Source organism: Mustela erminea, chromosome 16, assembly GCF_009829155.1.
Source record: "Mustela erminea isolate mMusErm1 chromosome 16, mMusErm1.Pri, whole genome shotgun sequence".
Classification (NCBI taxonomy): Eukaryota; Metazoa; Chordata; class Mammalia; order Carnivora; family Mustelidae; genus Mustela; species Mustela erminea.
In genome coordinates this window covers 52,045,883-52,060,052 of record NC_045629.1, presented here as the reverse complement: position 1 = coordinate 52,060,052, position 14,170 = coordinate 52,045,883, and the positions used below count along the sequence as shown (strand labels likewise).

Sequence of the window (14,170 nt, the reverse complement as noted above, 5' to 3'; positions counted from 1 at the left end):
CCAGGAGAACATGGAGAAGAGAAGGCAAGCCGAGAAGAGACCTGCTCTCTTTGTTCAGCCCAGAGCCCTCCGCTTCTTGGTCGTCCTGCTCTTCCAGAAATGTTCTCTGAGAGTTAGGTATGGGTTTAGCTGGGACACTTGAGATGGAGTCCACATGAAGCACTGTACTCGTCTGGGATCCTAGGGAATGAAGCCTACTTTACTTCAGCCCCAACCACTTAGGATAGCCCATGAGCACCACATACTGGTCTCCCCAGATGCTGGGGCCGTGTCAGGACTGGGCACTTCACACTTCAGGGGGAGACTTGTCGTGGTCACTGGAGAGAAGTCACAGGAGTTGTAGGTCAGGCCTATTCAGAAAACAGACGTGCCCCTCAGCTTCTGCATAACACAGCGACAGCTTGAGAGTTTGCAGAATGAGCACCGTCAGCCTTCCGTTTTATCCCGGTGAACATCTACTGAGGTTCTGAAATACACGTCGAGGGCAATGCCAGGGGCAGGAGGCAGTACAAAGATGAACAAGGTGTGGGTTCAGCATTGAAGAGTTTATGTAACGCACCTCTAAGGATAAGATACTAAAAGGTGAAAAGTACTAGGAGAGTTGGGACCTGAACTTAAATTGTCTTTGATTCCTGTCCAGTCGTTTATCAAAGGGGAAGGCTGTGGAGCAGCAAAGCCTCCCCAGAGTGTGTGTGTGGGGGGGGGTGTTCCTGAGGCAGGAGTGCAGGCAGGAGTGGTTCTGGCGGGAAATCGTGCCCTGCCTCCCCAGAGCCTCAGAGGCAGGTCCAGAGTGGGACCATGGGCAGATCAGACTGGCCAGTCAGGCCGGAGGGACATAGTGGCTCCTGTGCCCAGAGTGGCCAGCCAGGCTCCGAGTGCTATGACGCCATAGCCAGAAAGTGGGTCCTAGACAGCCAGGTGAGCTGAGACCTGCCCGCAGGTATCAGAGAGCCACCGGCCAGAGGAAGTGCAGCCCCGAGAACAGAGAAATGGTGAACCACCATGAGGGAGTATGAGGGAAACGGAGTCAGCCCAGGCTGGGACAACCCATCCAAAGAGGCGACAAAGCTTGGAAGGGGAGCTCCTTCCCATCACACCCTCTGTAGAAAGCCATCAACTGTGTAGTATTTCTCACGGAAAAACAGAGCAGGTACCCCAGGCCCGAATCTACAGGAAGAGAGGGGCAGGTGAGCAGATGATGACAGAAAACTGGCGAGCAGGTTGGAGGGCTTGTCAGGGAGGGCTAAGGCTTCCTGGACTGAGGATTGTCTGGGCTGAGTTAAAGACGAGGGAGGGCGGCAATGCCAGCAAGGGCAAGAGCAGAGCCCTGGCAGGAGGACCAGGGAAGGACACATGCTACCCCCCAGCCTGTCCCAGGGTGGGGGAGGGATCCTCCAGGGGACTGAGCCTGATTGAGGGGGGCAGCGCCCGGGCCGCGCCCACGTCCCTGTGTCAGCCCTCACCTCCCACGAAGGAGTCTAGAAGCGACAGAAAAAAACAAGAGCTGAAAACTATAAGCAGTGAAGTTTCAAAGGAACTGTTGGATGAAGAGGGAGACAGAGTGGGGCTGATGAGAGACAAGGCAGCATGGCAGGGGACACAAAGGTCTGCCCATTTATGTCCCTGGAGGTTGATCTGAAACACACCACAGGTGTGGCAGAGTGCCAAGGCTGAACGGAAATGAGAAAGGCAAGACCCCTCGGCTTGTAGGCAGCACCCGGAAATGAATCTTGGCTGCCTTAGCTGGTTCTGATGATGCCCGTTAATTGTGTTTGGTCCCTGTAACAGCCTCAGACGCGTCCCAGGGTGCATCCGTTCTGTGGTCACCCGAGGCTTAAGTGACAGATCGCACAGTCTGGCTGGGAGAGTAAACCAGGGGAAGAAAAAACACGAAGACCTCCCTGAGAATGTAGTCAGAGAGTGGGGTGTTAAGTGGGTGTAAAGTTTCAGGTGTGGTTGGCTCCAGGTAACCACAGGGTCCAGGGACTGGAAGGCAGAAAAAGGAAGCTCGTCCTCCATTTCCCGGTGTGGGTGTTCCTCAAGACGACAAGAGCGTCCAGGGTGAAGAAAAGCACAGAGTCGACAGCGAGCCAAAATGGAAGTCCAGCAAAGCGTCTAACCAGACCCAGAAAGTGGACAGATACCCGGGCTGCTGAGTGGAGGAGGGCGAGGCGCCTCCCAGCGGCCAAGGGCTCCCCGTGCTCCTGACGCTTTACTTCAAACCTCAGAGCAGAAGGGACAGGCTCTGTGTTGTTCTTTGTTTTGTCCTCTGTGCCTGCAGAGTGGGGCGCTCTGTGTTCAATAAATATTGAATGAAGGAAGGCAGTGCTTTGTATCTAGGAGATGGCTTGCCTTCCCTCCGTTTCCTAGATGAGTGAGTCGATTCGGGGGGTCTGTTAGCTTGCCAGCTTCCTACAGCTAGCGAACCCCAAAGCCAAAGCATCCTATGCCCAAGCCCACGTTGCCAATCACTACGGTGTATTCGTTTTGGTGGTCCAAACAAGACAAACGTTATTTGTGTGTGTGTACATATTTATGGGTACACACACATTTATTAAGAGCTTATTCTGTGCTAGGCGTTATTCTAAATGATTGACTTATTTGTCACCCTCTCACGTTCACCCCATAAAGTAGGTTCTGTGATGACTCCCGGTGTAAATCGAGGCAAAGGAAACATGGCGATAAGTAACGTGCCCAGACAGTCTGGTGTCAGAGCCCAGGTCCTTCATCCCTGTATCTTGCTGCCTCTTGACCTGTCCGTGGATTTGTATCCATATTTACAAACAGCATGCTTTCGTTACTGCTGGTGAACTCCGTTGTTTATAAAATCCAGATTGCTCAACTCTGAGCAAGCCCTGAATTCACTCAAGCCAAATCCAGCCCCAGCGGGGAAGGAGGGGTTGGTTGGGTTCTGCTGCTCAGCCGGCCACCCAAGAGGTGGAGTTAGAGACGTGAAATTGTGTGGACGGCCGATGACACACAGCAGCAGGTGAGAAAATGAGAAAACCCACACACAGATTGCTAGAATCTGAAAAACACGCTCTGAGTCTTAGGAGAGGTACAACAAAGCAGTCTAGGACACCAGCGTCTCACTGAAACTAGAAGGAAAGGTAGGAGCAGGTCTGGAGGACTCCAAGGTGGAAGTAGAATGAGACAGTCATGAGGGTGTGACAGAGGCTCCCGGGTAAGTTTCAGTGAAAAGAACAATCGCTAGAGAGTGCTCCCTGGGTCTTTGTCAGACAGGGCAAAGAGCGGGCCACAGCACGTCCGAGGTGGCCAAGAATGTCTGGGAAAGGGCGAGTGGCGGGAGGCAAGTGACATGTGAATTTGCAAGGTTCAATTTTGTTCTCACACTTCATCAAGGGAGCTGCATTCCGCTTTGAATTCCAGAAGTCAGTAAACCATAAGAGAAAAATGAACTGTTCTGTTTCAGACTTGCACACCTACTCCTGTGAAGCGTGAACCCTACAAGGGAGAAGTGGTCACAGTGAAATCTACGGAGACTAAGAAGACTCCTTAGCAGGGATCAGGACACTGCCCTCCCCCCCTGAGCTAGGTGCTGTGGTAAGAGACGGTGATCCAAGAAAGTAGTCCTTCATGACAACGTAGGAAATCAGCCTTTCTGTCTTCATAAGCCTTTGAAGAGTCCAAGGCCAAGGTCAAAGCCTTCAAAGTGACTGACTTAAGTCTCTAGGACAGATTAGCTAAGGGGAGACTGATAAAAGACCTCTTGGCGCAAAACGCTCAGATGAGCCTCCAGATTGAAGAAGGCCTTGGTCTGGTTAGAGATTTATTCTCTGAGATGTTAGGAAACAGTCAGCAAAGCCTTGAAGTATCAAATATGAGCGAGAGGCAAGTAGGCCAGTAGCATGCTGAGGGACCTGTGACTGAGGAATTTGACGCATCTCAAGACAGAGATGATAATTTCGTGGCCAGAATTTATAAACTGTTCAACTGGGGCTTTATCTGAGAAAATAAATCTTTGTCTTGTAAACGCAACTTATGTTCCAGAACTTAGAATGAAAGAAAAATGAATCAAATGTTGCTTTGGGGGGTATAATTTTTCAGGAAAATTATTTGGTAGGATTTGATGTACTTGATCGTACACTTCATTTTTGGAATAATATTGTAGATATGGTCAATTTGAAAAATATTTCACTACTTCCTCAGTTTTGTGTATTGACATCCAGATCTTTCTCTTTTTAAGTGTCTATTATCATCTTTCTTATCAATTTCCTCCCTTCCTTCCTTCCTTTTTTTCTTTTTTAATCAGTTATTTTCTGAGCCTGCACTGTAGATGTCTTTTCAGGAGTGGCTGTGCCAACACCACTGAATTTATGAAATGTACATGCTTTGCCAGTTTTACAATGTCACTAAACTCTAAATTCTTAAAATTTAATGATGTTTTCAAATGTTTCAACACATCGCAGTCTGCAAAACACTTACACAAGGGGTCGACATAATGAACAGGGGAAGGTGTTTGTGTTAATTAGGGACATTGCCAAAGGACTAGATTTGTTTTTGTTTTTGTTTTTTAAGATTTTATTTATTTATTTGACAGAGAGAGAGAGATCACAAGTAGGCAGAGAGGCAGGCAGAGGGGGAGGGGGACGCAGGCTCCCCACAGAGCAGAGAGCCCGATATGGGGCTCCATCCCAGGACCCCAAGATCATGACCCCAGCAGAAGTCAGAGGCTTAACCCACTGAGCCACCCAGGCGCCCCCCAAAGGACTAGTTTTACACACACCCACTTAGTAGTTGCATGTTTTCACATTAGGACAACCGAAGCTTCCCTAAACCCCGTGACTTGAAAAGTGAGGTGCTGTGACTATGTTACGTTCTCTTTATTATGGAATGTTGCCTTTAACCATGCTAGGCAGCCAAAAGTTTCAAGGTTTGTTTTTGTTTGTCTGTTTGTTTGTTTGTCATTTCCTTCCTATTGGAGTCCTTTTTCCAATCCAGGAAGGTTGTATTAAAAAATTCAGAGGAAGAAAAAAAATAAAAATAAATAAATAACAATTCAGAGGAAGATTAGCAAGAAGGAGACATTCTAATGAATGCTACAACATGCTATTAACAGAATTTATAGGGTCTGGATTAGTGTTTTCTTTGATGATAGCATTTCTTGGGGGTGAGGCTTGAGTTCTGCATCTCTTCGTGAGGGAGAATGTTACACTGAGTTCCTTTTATTCTGTTCAAAGGTGAAATCAGAGAAAAGGATTCTGCTGTTCCCATCACTGTTGAGCGTCGTCAGCCCGTGGAGAAGCAGGCCTTATTTCAACTCCCCAAGATCCGTTTGAAAAAATATTCGCTCCAGGCCTCTTTGATTTCCTTTCAGAAGCAATTGCTGTCTTTCTCACTGTGACTTTGTTGCTGCGTAAGACTGAAGATATAAATGAGTATTATTGTGGTGGGAAGTCGAGGTGAAAATCCATTGATGATACTTTAAAATGTCATCCTCGCTTGCGCTGGATCTCTTACTTTGAAATTTTAAAAATCACTTTCTTGTGTAAGGGTTGTTTTAATGGCTACGTTTGTTTAAAAGAGCGAACTCTGTGGTTTTACATCCAATTAGAATTAATAAACACTCAGATCTTCACTTTATATCCCATTTTCTGGGTTATGTGTATCTTCCTCTAACTTGTAGGATTGGGACTCTGGGGAGGTTGGTTTTGATTCAAAATCGTAATGTGGTATGTGACATCTGTTTCAGCAACTTCTGGAAAGCGGGTCCCTGAGCAAACCTCATGTAATTAAACTGGATACTCAACCTTAGATTATGTCTAAGGCAAATTATCCAGTCACCTAGATGAGTGCAGGACTTAGGGGAATTAAAGGGAACCAGCATGGCTGGAAGATGCTACAGTGAAACCTTCCCTCTCCGGGGCTTCCGGGTCTGTCCTGTGATCCTTCTGTGTCCGCAGAGAAGTTGGGCTTCCATGTTTTCCCCTAGGTAACTAGGTCAAGAGGAATTTTTAAAACATGGAGGAAAATCAGGGCAATTATGCTCATATTATAGATGCACTTGCCCCTGGCTTACTCCCTTAGATCAGGAGCGCACCTGCACCTTTGACCAAGGGCGATAGGAGTCCAGTTCGCTCCATTATCACTGGTTCCGAACACACAGAAGAAAGGACAGTGAACTACACCTAAAGAAGACTCACAGGTCTTCTTTTTGTCAGGTAAGAGATACCTTAAAAATTTTATTAGTATTCTCCCCTGGTTGGCTGATAGAAATTCTGCAATCAAATGTCTGAAACCTCTGAAATCATTAAATTTCTTTCTTACAGAAAAGCCAGTTCCCATCATCCTTTCCTATTCAGCTTAAATATCAGCCCTTCTCCGAGGCGTTCCCAGATCCAACACGGAAGGTCATGTTAGGTCGTGTTCCTCTTTACCAGGGCCCGGCCTACGCCCCATCACAGCACCTGTCTTATTGCGCTGTAATCACGGCTTTAGGCGTCTGTCTCCTCCAGGAGACTGAGTGCTCATTCAGAGCGTGACCTGTCTGGGTCACTGTCATTTTCCCAGCATCTAGCAGAGTGCACCTGGGAATTGATGGGCATTCAATGCATATTTATTAATTTTTAAATAAGGGAGGAAAAGAAGGAGCTCCTGCTAAGTTCCTAAGTTGATAGAGATGAAACGAGTGAGAAGTCTGAACAAAATAGGGACGAAACTGGTGGAGTATGTGAGTGTGAGGGCACTTTAGATGCAGAACGAGGATTCGTCACCTGGTTGATAGATCCATTCTGGAGAAGGAAATAGCTATAGGATTCTGTGTCACCGAAGCCACTTGAGACAAATGTGGGGATCCCTTCCTTGCTTGTGTTAGGTTTGTCATGAATATTTTTGTAGGCACCTCATTCTAAAGAACTCTATAAAACCATAGGAGGACAGGATTTAATCTATTAATACGTAATACCATGTTTTTCAGGATTGCCTCCCGTATACAAAGTGAGATCCCTTTGATTGCATTTTCAAGGTCTGTGCAAAGAACAGATGGAAGGAGTAGCATTCCGTCATGGTCACCTCCCATTGCTTGCTTCCTGCAGTGGTCCGTATGACGTACTGGAAAGCAAAAAATGTGTGGGTTCTAACACTTCCGTTTACTAACTGTGAGGTCTTTTAGTAATTTTTAAAATAAAAATTTGAGTTTATATCTATATATATAGATATATGATATCATATATCATATATCTATATATCTATCATCCCATGTAAGAAATACAACATCACCAACACAGTCGAGATGCCCTGGATTCCTCTCCACTTCCAGTCCCCTTCCTCCCCCATGGGAACCAGAGTTCTGGCTAAGTCTGGTGTTTTACTCCCATGCGCATCTTTTAATACCCTTGCTACACATACACAGATCTCTAAGCATTGTGTTGTATGTAGTGAAATCTTACAGAAACATCTTACAGAATCTTACAGAAACATCATATAGTGTGCCTTGGGGTTTGTTTTTTTTTTTTGTTTGTTTGTTTGTTTTTAGTGCATATGGTTTTGATTCCCGCCTTTTTTGCAGTCAAGGTGTTTGGGAGTTCTTTGTTTTGATCAGTCTAACTCTCATTCCATTTTATTGCCACATCACATTTCACTGCGTAAGTACACCACAATCTGTTGACCCATTTTCCTGTTGATAGGCACTTAGGTTGTTTCCGTCGTCTTGCTCTATCACGCGCGATGCTGCTCTAAGCCTATTCGCACAGGTCTCCTGTGCCGCAGTGAGAACTCCTCCAGGGGACGTGCCTGCCATGCAGGAGAGTGGGGCTGGTGGGTCCTAATGTGTGCACATTCTCCCCTTAGATTCTGGAAAATTGTTCTCTAAGTGGAAAGTTTTGCTAATGGGCCTCCTGTTCACTGAGCAGTGTTGTTGATCTAAGCCTCGGTGTCTTTTATAAGATGAGACTGGTGGTAGGATTAACCTAACACACGAGGCTACTGGGAGCGTTAGGAAGTCCATCCTGTAGGTCTGCACAAGGTAGCTCGGATTACTGTGCGGGAGTGGGGGGGTGGAATTGCTATAAGTCCACCCAGAGATCGCCCAAGTCTTGCCTCTGCTCTGTGCGTGGGGAAGGAAGCTCCCCGGGCTTGGGGGTGCCGCCCCTTCCGCAGCCTCAGGAGCGTGGAAGCCTAGACTAGAAGGCAGAGTGAGAGTGGGCACCAGGTGAGAACACAGCCCCGGTCTGCAGAGGGCATGGGAGCTCCCAGCAGGTGCCCGTGAGCGGTGGCTACAGGGCTACAAGCTGAAACACGGGGATGGGTGGAGCCTGGCTCTCGAGCGCCACCTGCAGGTCCAGCCGGTGCGACTGCTCTACTATCTTCTCCCAATGTTTTCTCTCCCTTCACCTGCCCACCAGAAAGGAGAGGCATTCTGTGGGGGAAGGATCGTGGCCTTAAACTCACAACAGCTGGATTTGTTCCATTCTCTCCCTTTCCTTCTTTTTGCATAATATCTGTAGACAAGTTTAAAAAAAAAAGCAATGACTCTATCATTTATTAAATATCTACTGCTTATAGAACCCTAAAGGAAACCCCTCCGTGTGGGCTGCCACTGTTGCCCAAAGGCACAGTGAGTGGCACACTGAGGTGCTCAGTGAATTTGTCACAGGAGTAAGAGAAGAAAACGATGGTGATGACAAAGGAAGAGGAGAGGAATATTCACGAGTGAGAATTTGCACTCCAGCAAATTATTATTTGTGTTCAGGGGTCAGGACTGCATCTCTAGCCTGTTGGGCAGTTTCTACAAATATAAATGGCCAATTTTGACCTACATTTGCCTATGTTTTATTTCAGCCTGTATGATAACCTAGTATAAAATACTTATGTTATACGTATCGTGGTAAATATTTGCGTCTGCAAATTGTTCACTGTAAGCTCCTTGAGGACGGGGGCCATTTCCTAACAGCTCATGCCTCGGAAACACCAGCACGTTTGATTTACACAGGGTAGACCTGGACGATGGGCTTGGTGAGCGGAAATTCATGTATCACAGCTAAGGGGATTTAGGGGAAAATGTCTGAATTTGGAAAGGCTTTCTGAAGAACAGGATTTTAAATCCTGCTTTTTGAAGGCACTCATCTCTGTCAGAGATGAGAGAGAGAGAGAGAAATACACTATAGAAGGGGAGCAGAGGGGCACCTGGGTGGCTCAGTGGGTTAAGCCTCTGCCTTCAGGGTCCTGGGATCGAGCCCCACATCAGGCTCCCTGCCTAAGTGGAGAGCCTGCTTCTCCCTCTCTCTCTGCCTGCCGCTCTGCCTTCTTGTGCTCTCTCTCCATCTCTCTGTCCAATAAATAAGTAAATCTTAAAAAAAAAAAAAAATGAAAGAGGAGCAAAGTACAACAAACACACAGGTGAGCCCAGCGGCCAACCATGGAGATCGACCTGGGGCTGGCCCTGGCAGCCCCGCAGGGACCCACAGGGGTTACACGACAAGCTGCTGGAGTAGGGGAGCATCAGCGGGGCTTTTTAAAGACTGCTTTTTGCCTAAAAATAGGATGTAGTCTCCACAGGAATACAGGACCTTTGGCTTTTTCTGTAATGAATCCTATAAATATGCTCAATAGATTCTTAACATAACACCTTATGAGGTGTCTGGCCCGGTGCTAAGCTCTGTGTAGACGCTGCCATTTCGTGCTCCCTGCAGTCCTGTGAGGTAGATGCTATTATTAGCATCCTGATTGAACAGATTAAGACAACAAAGCCTCAGGGAATTTAAGGAATTATCCAAAGGCATTCAGCTGGTCAGTGGGTGACCCAGGATGGGAATCCCAGGCTAGTTGACTGCACATGACCATAATAGTGTATTCCTTAGTCAAGATTTTCAAAAGAACCCACTCCTGGATGATGTACAGTTGCCCAAACCTCATTAAAGCCAGAAAACATCATGGCCGCTAACAGCCATTAAAAGTCTACCTATTGTAGGGAGTTGAGGGAAATTGGAAGGGGAGGTGAACCATGAGAGACTATGAACTCTGAAATACAATCTGAGGGTTTTGAAGGGGCGGGGGGTGGGAGGTTGGGGTACCAGGTGGTGGGTATTAGAGAGGGCACGGATTGCATGGAGCACTGGGTGCAGTGCAAAAACAATGAATACTGTTACGCTGAAAAGAAATTAAAAAAAAAAAAATTACCAAACAGTTCAAAAAATAAAAAACCAAAACAAAACAAAACAAAACAAAAAAGTCTACCTATTAAAGCCCGATAGGGGCGCCTGGGTGGCTCAGTGGGTTAAGCCTCTGCCTTTGGCTCAAGTCATGATCTCAGGGTCCTGGGATGGAGCCCTGCATCAGGCTCTCCGCTCAGTGGGGAGTCTGCATTCCCCCCCCACAATACCCCCCGCCCCGCCTGCCTCTCTGCCTACTTGTGATCTCTATCAAATAAACAAATAAAAACTAAAAAAAAAAAAAAAAGCTCAATAGACTTAACAAGCATTAGTTCACACCATCCTCTGGCATCACTCCGAGAAGGGGACTGCGGTTGACGCCATTGTACACATGGTGAAACTGAGGTTATAACCGGTCAGACCCTAGATACGTCACAGGATGACCCGGAAGGGGGTTTCCAAGGTGTATTAAGTCTTCCGGATAAACAGTTTCTGAACCACACCTAGGACAGGGCTGGGGTAAGGCGTAAGGGGTTAACACTAGAGGGAGCACCAAGTAAATCCCTAGTCAGCGTTGGCTACTATTATTTCTTTGAACTTAACTGCTTTATTGTTCTCCATAGAGGGAGCATGAAGCCATCTGATGCCATTTGAGGAGCCTACAGTCTCTGAGTCACACTTCATGACCATGGTTGTTCAATACCCAAGTCACACAACTCAAGCTGAAAGATGAAACAAACTCCGCAGTGAGTGATGGACTATAATCTTCCTATTTACTTTCTCGTTGGCTCGCGGACTGAGAAGTGATTACATTATTAGCCGCGAGGGGCAGGGAAGCACATCCTCTTGCCTCAGTAATTTATGAAGCCACTCGAGAAATAAACCTTGCTGTTCTCAAATTTTCTCATGAGCCAACTAAACATAACGTCTTTTGGTCTCATAAAATTTATTATTTGAGGTAATTATTGGGGCATGAGATGTCAACAATGCACAAAATTAATACAATTCTAGAATTCTTCCAAAGTCATAAATGTTTTGAAATTTTATTTTCACAACAACCAAACCTAAACTCTGGGTGTTTATGCCTCAAGACTCGTATTAGAGTAGAAAGAGAGAGGGGTACTTGGGTGGCTCAGTTGGCTAAGCGGCTGCCTTTGACCCAGGTCATGATCCCAGGGTCCTGGGACTGAGGCCCCTAAGTGGGGCTCCCTGTTCAGTGGAAAGTCTGCTTCTCCCTCTCCCTATGCCTCTTTCCATCTCTCTCTCTCTCTCTCAATCTCTCTCCAATAAATGAAGAAACAATATCTTTAAAAATAAATTTAAATTTTTTTAGAAAGAAAAGAGAGAGCGAGCTGTTTCCCGGAAGAACTCTTCATTACATTCAAACACAGATGAGACAAACTTCACTTGGGCAGAAAATGAAAGCAACATGGAAATTTAAAGCCAGAAAGATCTTCTCGTCCCACATAAGAGAGATGAGCAAACAGAGCCCCACAGGCTACATTGCCCTGGGGTCTACTCCTGGCTCATGCCCTTGGGCAACTAATATTTACTGAGTATTCATCACGTGCCAGGTATTGGCACCAGAGATAAAATTGTGAGCAAAAGCACATACGGCCCCTGTCCTGAAAAAAAAAAAAAACAACAGAGATGGATCCAGTAATCATAAACCAGCCTAAGTCTGTCACTGTTCAAATCACGACAAAGCAGAGGTATACAAGGAAATGAGAACCTGAGGGAAAAGAGTTGATGATTTGAAGACTGATCAGGGCGGGCTTCCCAGAGAGGGTGACGAAGGACCTGCGACCTGAAGTAGGTATAACCAGGCAAAGCAGGGCAGGAAGAGTCTTCCTGCAGAGAACAGTGTGTGCGGTTGGGGGTGAGGAGGGCCAGGGCCTGGAAGGAAGAGGAAGGGAACAAAGGCTGGAGTATCTGGTGGGAGAGAGAGAGGGAGAGACAGACAGACAGACACAGAGAGGGAAGCGGGGAGTCGGGATAGCTGATGGTCATCCCACGAGCAACAGGAACCTTTGAAGGGTCTTCAGCAGAAATGCGACCTCAAGAGCTTTGAGGGGCAGACCCGGGCTGGGCTTTGGTCATGTTACAATGGAGATGCCTGTGAGCAAATCAGAGGTCTCTGGTAGAAGTCAGCTCTGCTCAGGACTATTACCAAGGAACTTCTTTCCTGGCGTCTATAGCTAGTCAGTCATGCGAGAGGAAGGGGCCCTTCAGGCAATTACGAGATTCCTGGGTTTCAACAGCTCCATGGTGGCCAACGCCAAACTCGCTGCGCTAACGAAATGGGGAGGCCCATTCTCTGAGGTAGAAACCCCAGGATCTGAGCAGTACAGCAGACCCTCTAGATGTGACCCCCTGTAAAAAGACCTCAAATCTCCAATGCCTCAAGATAATCCAGAGTCCTGAGCCCCTGCTGATGCCTCGGTTCTGTGATCCGGAAGTACACGTTATTAATACTCCTGACATCCAAGCAATGAGATGGGGATGAAGTCAGAGCATTTCTTCACATCTTTTCTGAAATGAGGTGGATATAGAGAACCAAATACATTTTTCTGTGTGATATGGTAGGTGTGAAGCCCTGGCATCACTTCCAACATGCAGAAGGCTCTGGGCCCTTCCCTGGGATGTGACTGCACCCTCCCTCCTATGCTTAACACATCACTCACTCATCTCAGAGGCAAATGATCGCTTCTGCTTTGTGCCAGGCAACGTGCTAGACTCCAGGCATACAAAATCTCCCCTTTATGAAGGAGCTGGGCTTGGTGGGGTGCGGGCATAAAGGAACTCTATTCTTCTTTGGTCTGAATTCAGTCTCTCCTCTCCCTTGGGTGACATTTTGGCAGATGCCGTAGGTCTGATGATTCTGCTTAGCTACAAAGTGAACGGGAGTCTCGTTTCAGCATTAGAAAATCATGTCCAGCTGAGTGATCACAAAACTGCAGTCCCGTCTTGGATATCACTGAGCTTCTGAAGCTGGGGGATCCATAGAATCTTCTCACCAGCCATGCCTGTTTTCCTCTCTCACCTGTGCTCCCTTCTCCCCACTCACCGGACGCAGTTTCTTGACCATTCCATCATCTATACGGTGGCATCAGGCAAGTCACTGAAACTCTGTGCCACAGTGTCATCAACGCTAAAATGCTGAAAGAATTTTGTCTCCCTCACAGGATCATCGGGGGGCTTAATGAAAATATTTCAGTGTCTAATACATGATAAATATGCAGTGAATGTAGAAAGTACTATTATTATTATTAGTGCCTTCTCTTTGTCTATAAGTATGCTTAAGTTTCTCCTACCCTAAAAGAGATTCCTTGACCTTATTTTTGACTCAAATTATTTTGACTCTTCTTGTCTTTCCTTCCCAGCCCGTATTTACTCCCCTGTCAATTCACTTCTCAGAACCTTGCCTTCTTGGATCCACTCACAACAACAACTGGACTTGTCCCAATGTTCACCAGTCACCAAGTCCCATGACAGCCCACTCACCCTACTAGTCGACACAAATGTTCTCTTGTTGAAACTTACATTTCTTTTGACTTCGACAACACTGTACTGATTAATTCCCTAATTAATTTAAGAAACAAGGAGCCTTAAGGAACTTGGTAAGGCTCCCGTTGTTGAACCTCTCCAGAAAGGAGCTCAATCACATCTTTTATTCAAGTAGGGAAAATGAGGAACGGAGAACAGAGAAGAAATCAACTCCAGGCTTAACAGTGACGGGAAGGGCAAACTGAACGCCAGCCTCTGGGCACGTGGTCCAGATCTCTACCCTGTGGCTTGAGTTATAGGAGAGAAGGTGCTGACTCTTCTTGCTGCAGAAAGCTTTGGTATTTTTGGTACTTTGGTATTTTGGTATTTTTCGACGATAGCTACCAGACACTGAACTAGGTGCCAGGACTTAACAATGAAGACCCCGAGCCTGAAGAGGAAGCAAATCAGCAGCTCCAGCACAGTGTGGGAAGGACTGTGGCAGCCTTAGGATGCTTTCAGAGCAAAGGAAGAGGACGCCAACCAAGGATCCTTCCGCAGCCCGTGTAAGCCCT

At 46.8% G+C, this 14,170-nt stretch overlaps 1 protein-coding gene across 1 annotated transcript in view; it reads left to right on the top strand.

Annotated features, from left to right (window-relative positions):
* Positions 1 to 5,611, top strand: part of DPYS (dihydropyrimidinase) — a 74,616-nt gene extending 69,005 nt beyond the window's left edge. The window contains exons 9-10 of the mRNA XM_032316620.1: positions 3,434 to 3,564; positions 5,202 to 5,611. Coding sequence (XP_032172511.1) covers positions 3,434 to 3,520 — 87 coding nt within the window. The 3' untranslated portion in view covers positions 3,521 to 3,564; positions 5,202 to 5,611. The remainder of the gene's footprint in view (positions 1 to 3,433; positions 3,565 to 5,201) is intronic.
* Positions 5,612 to 14,170: the final 8,559 nt, after the last annotated feature.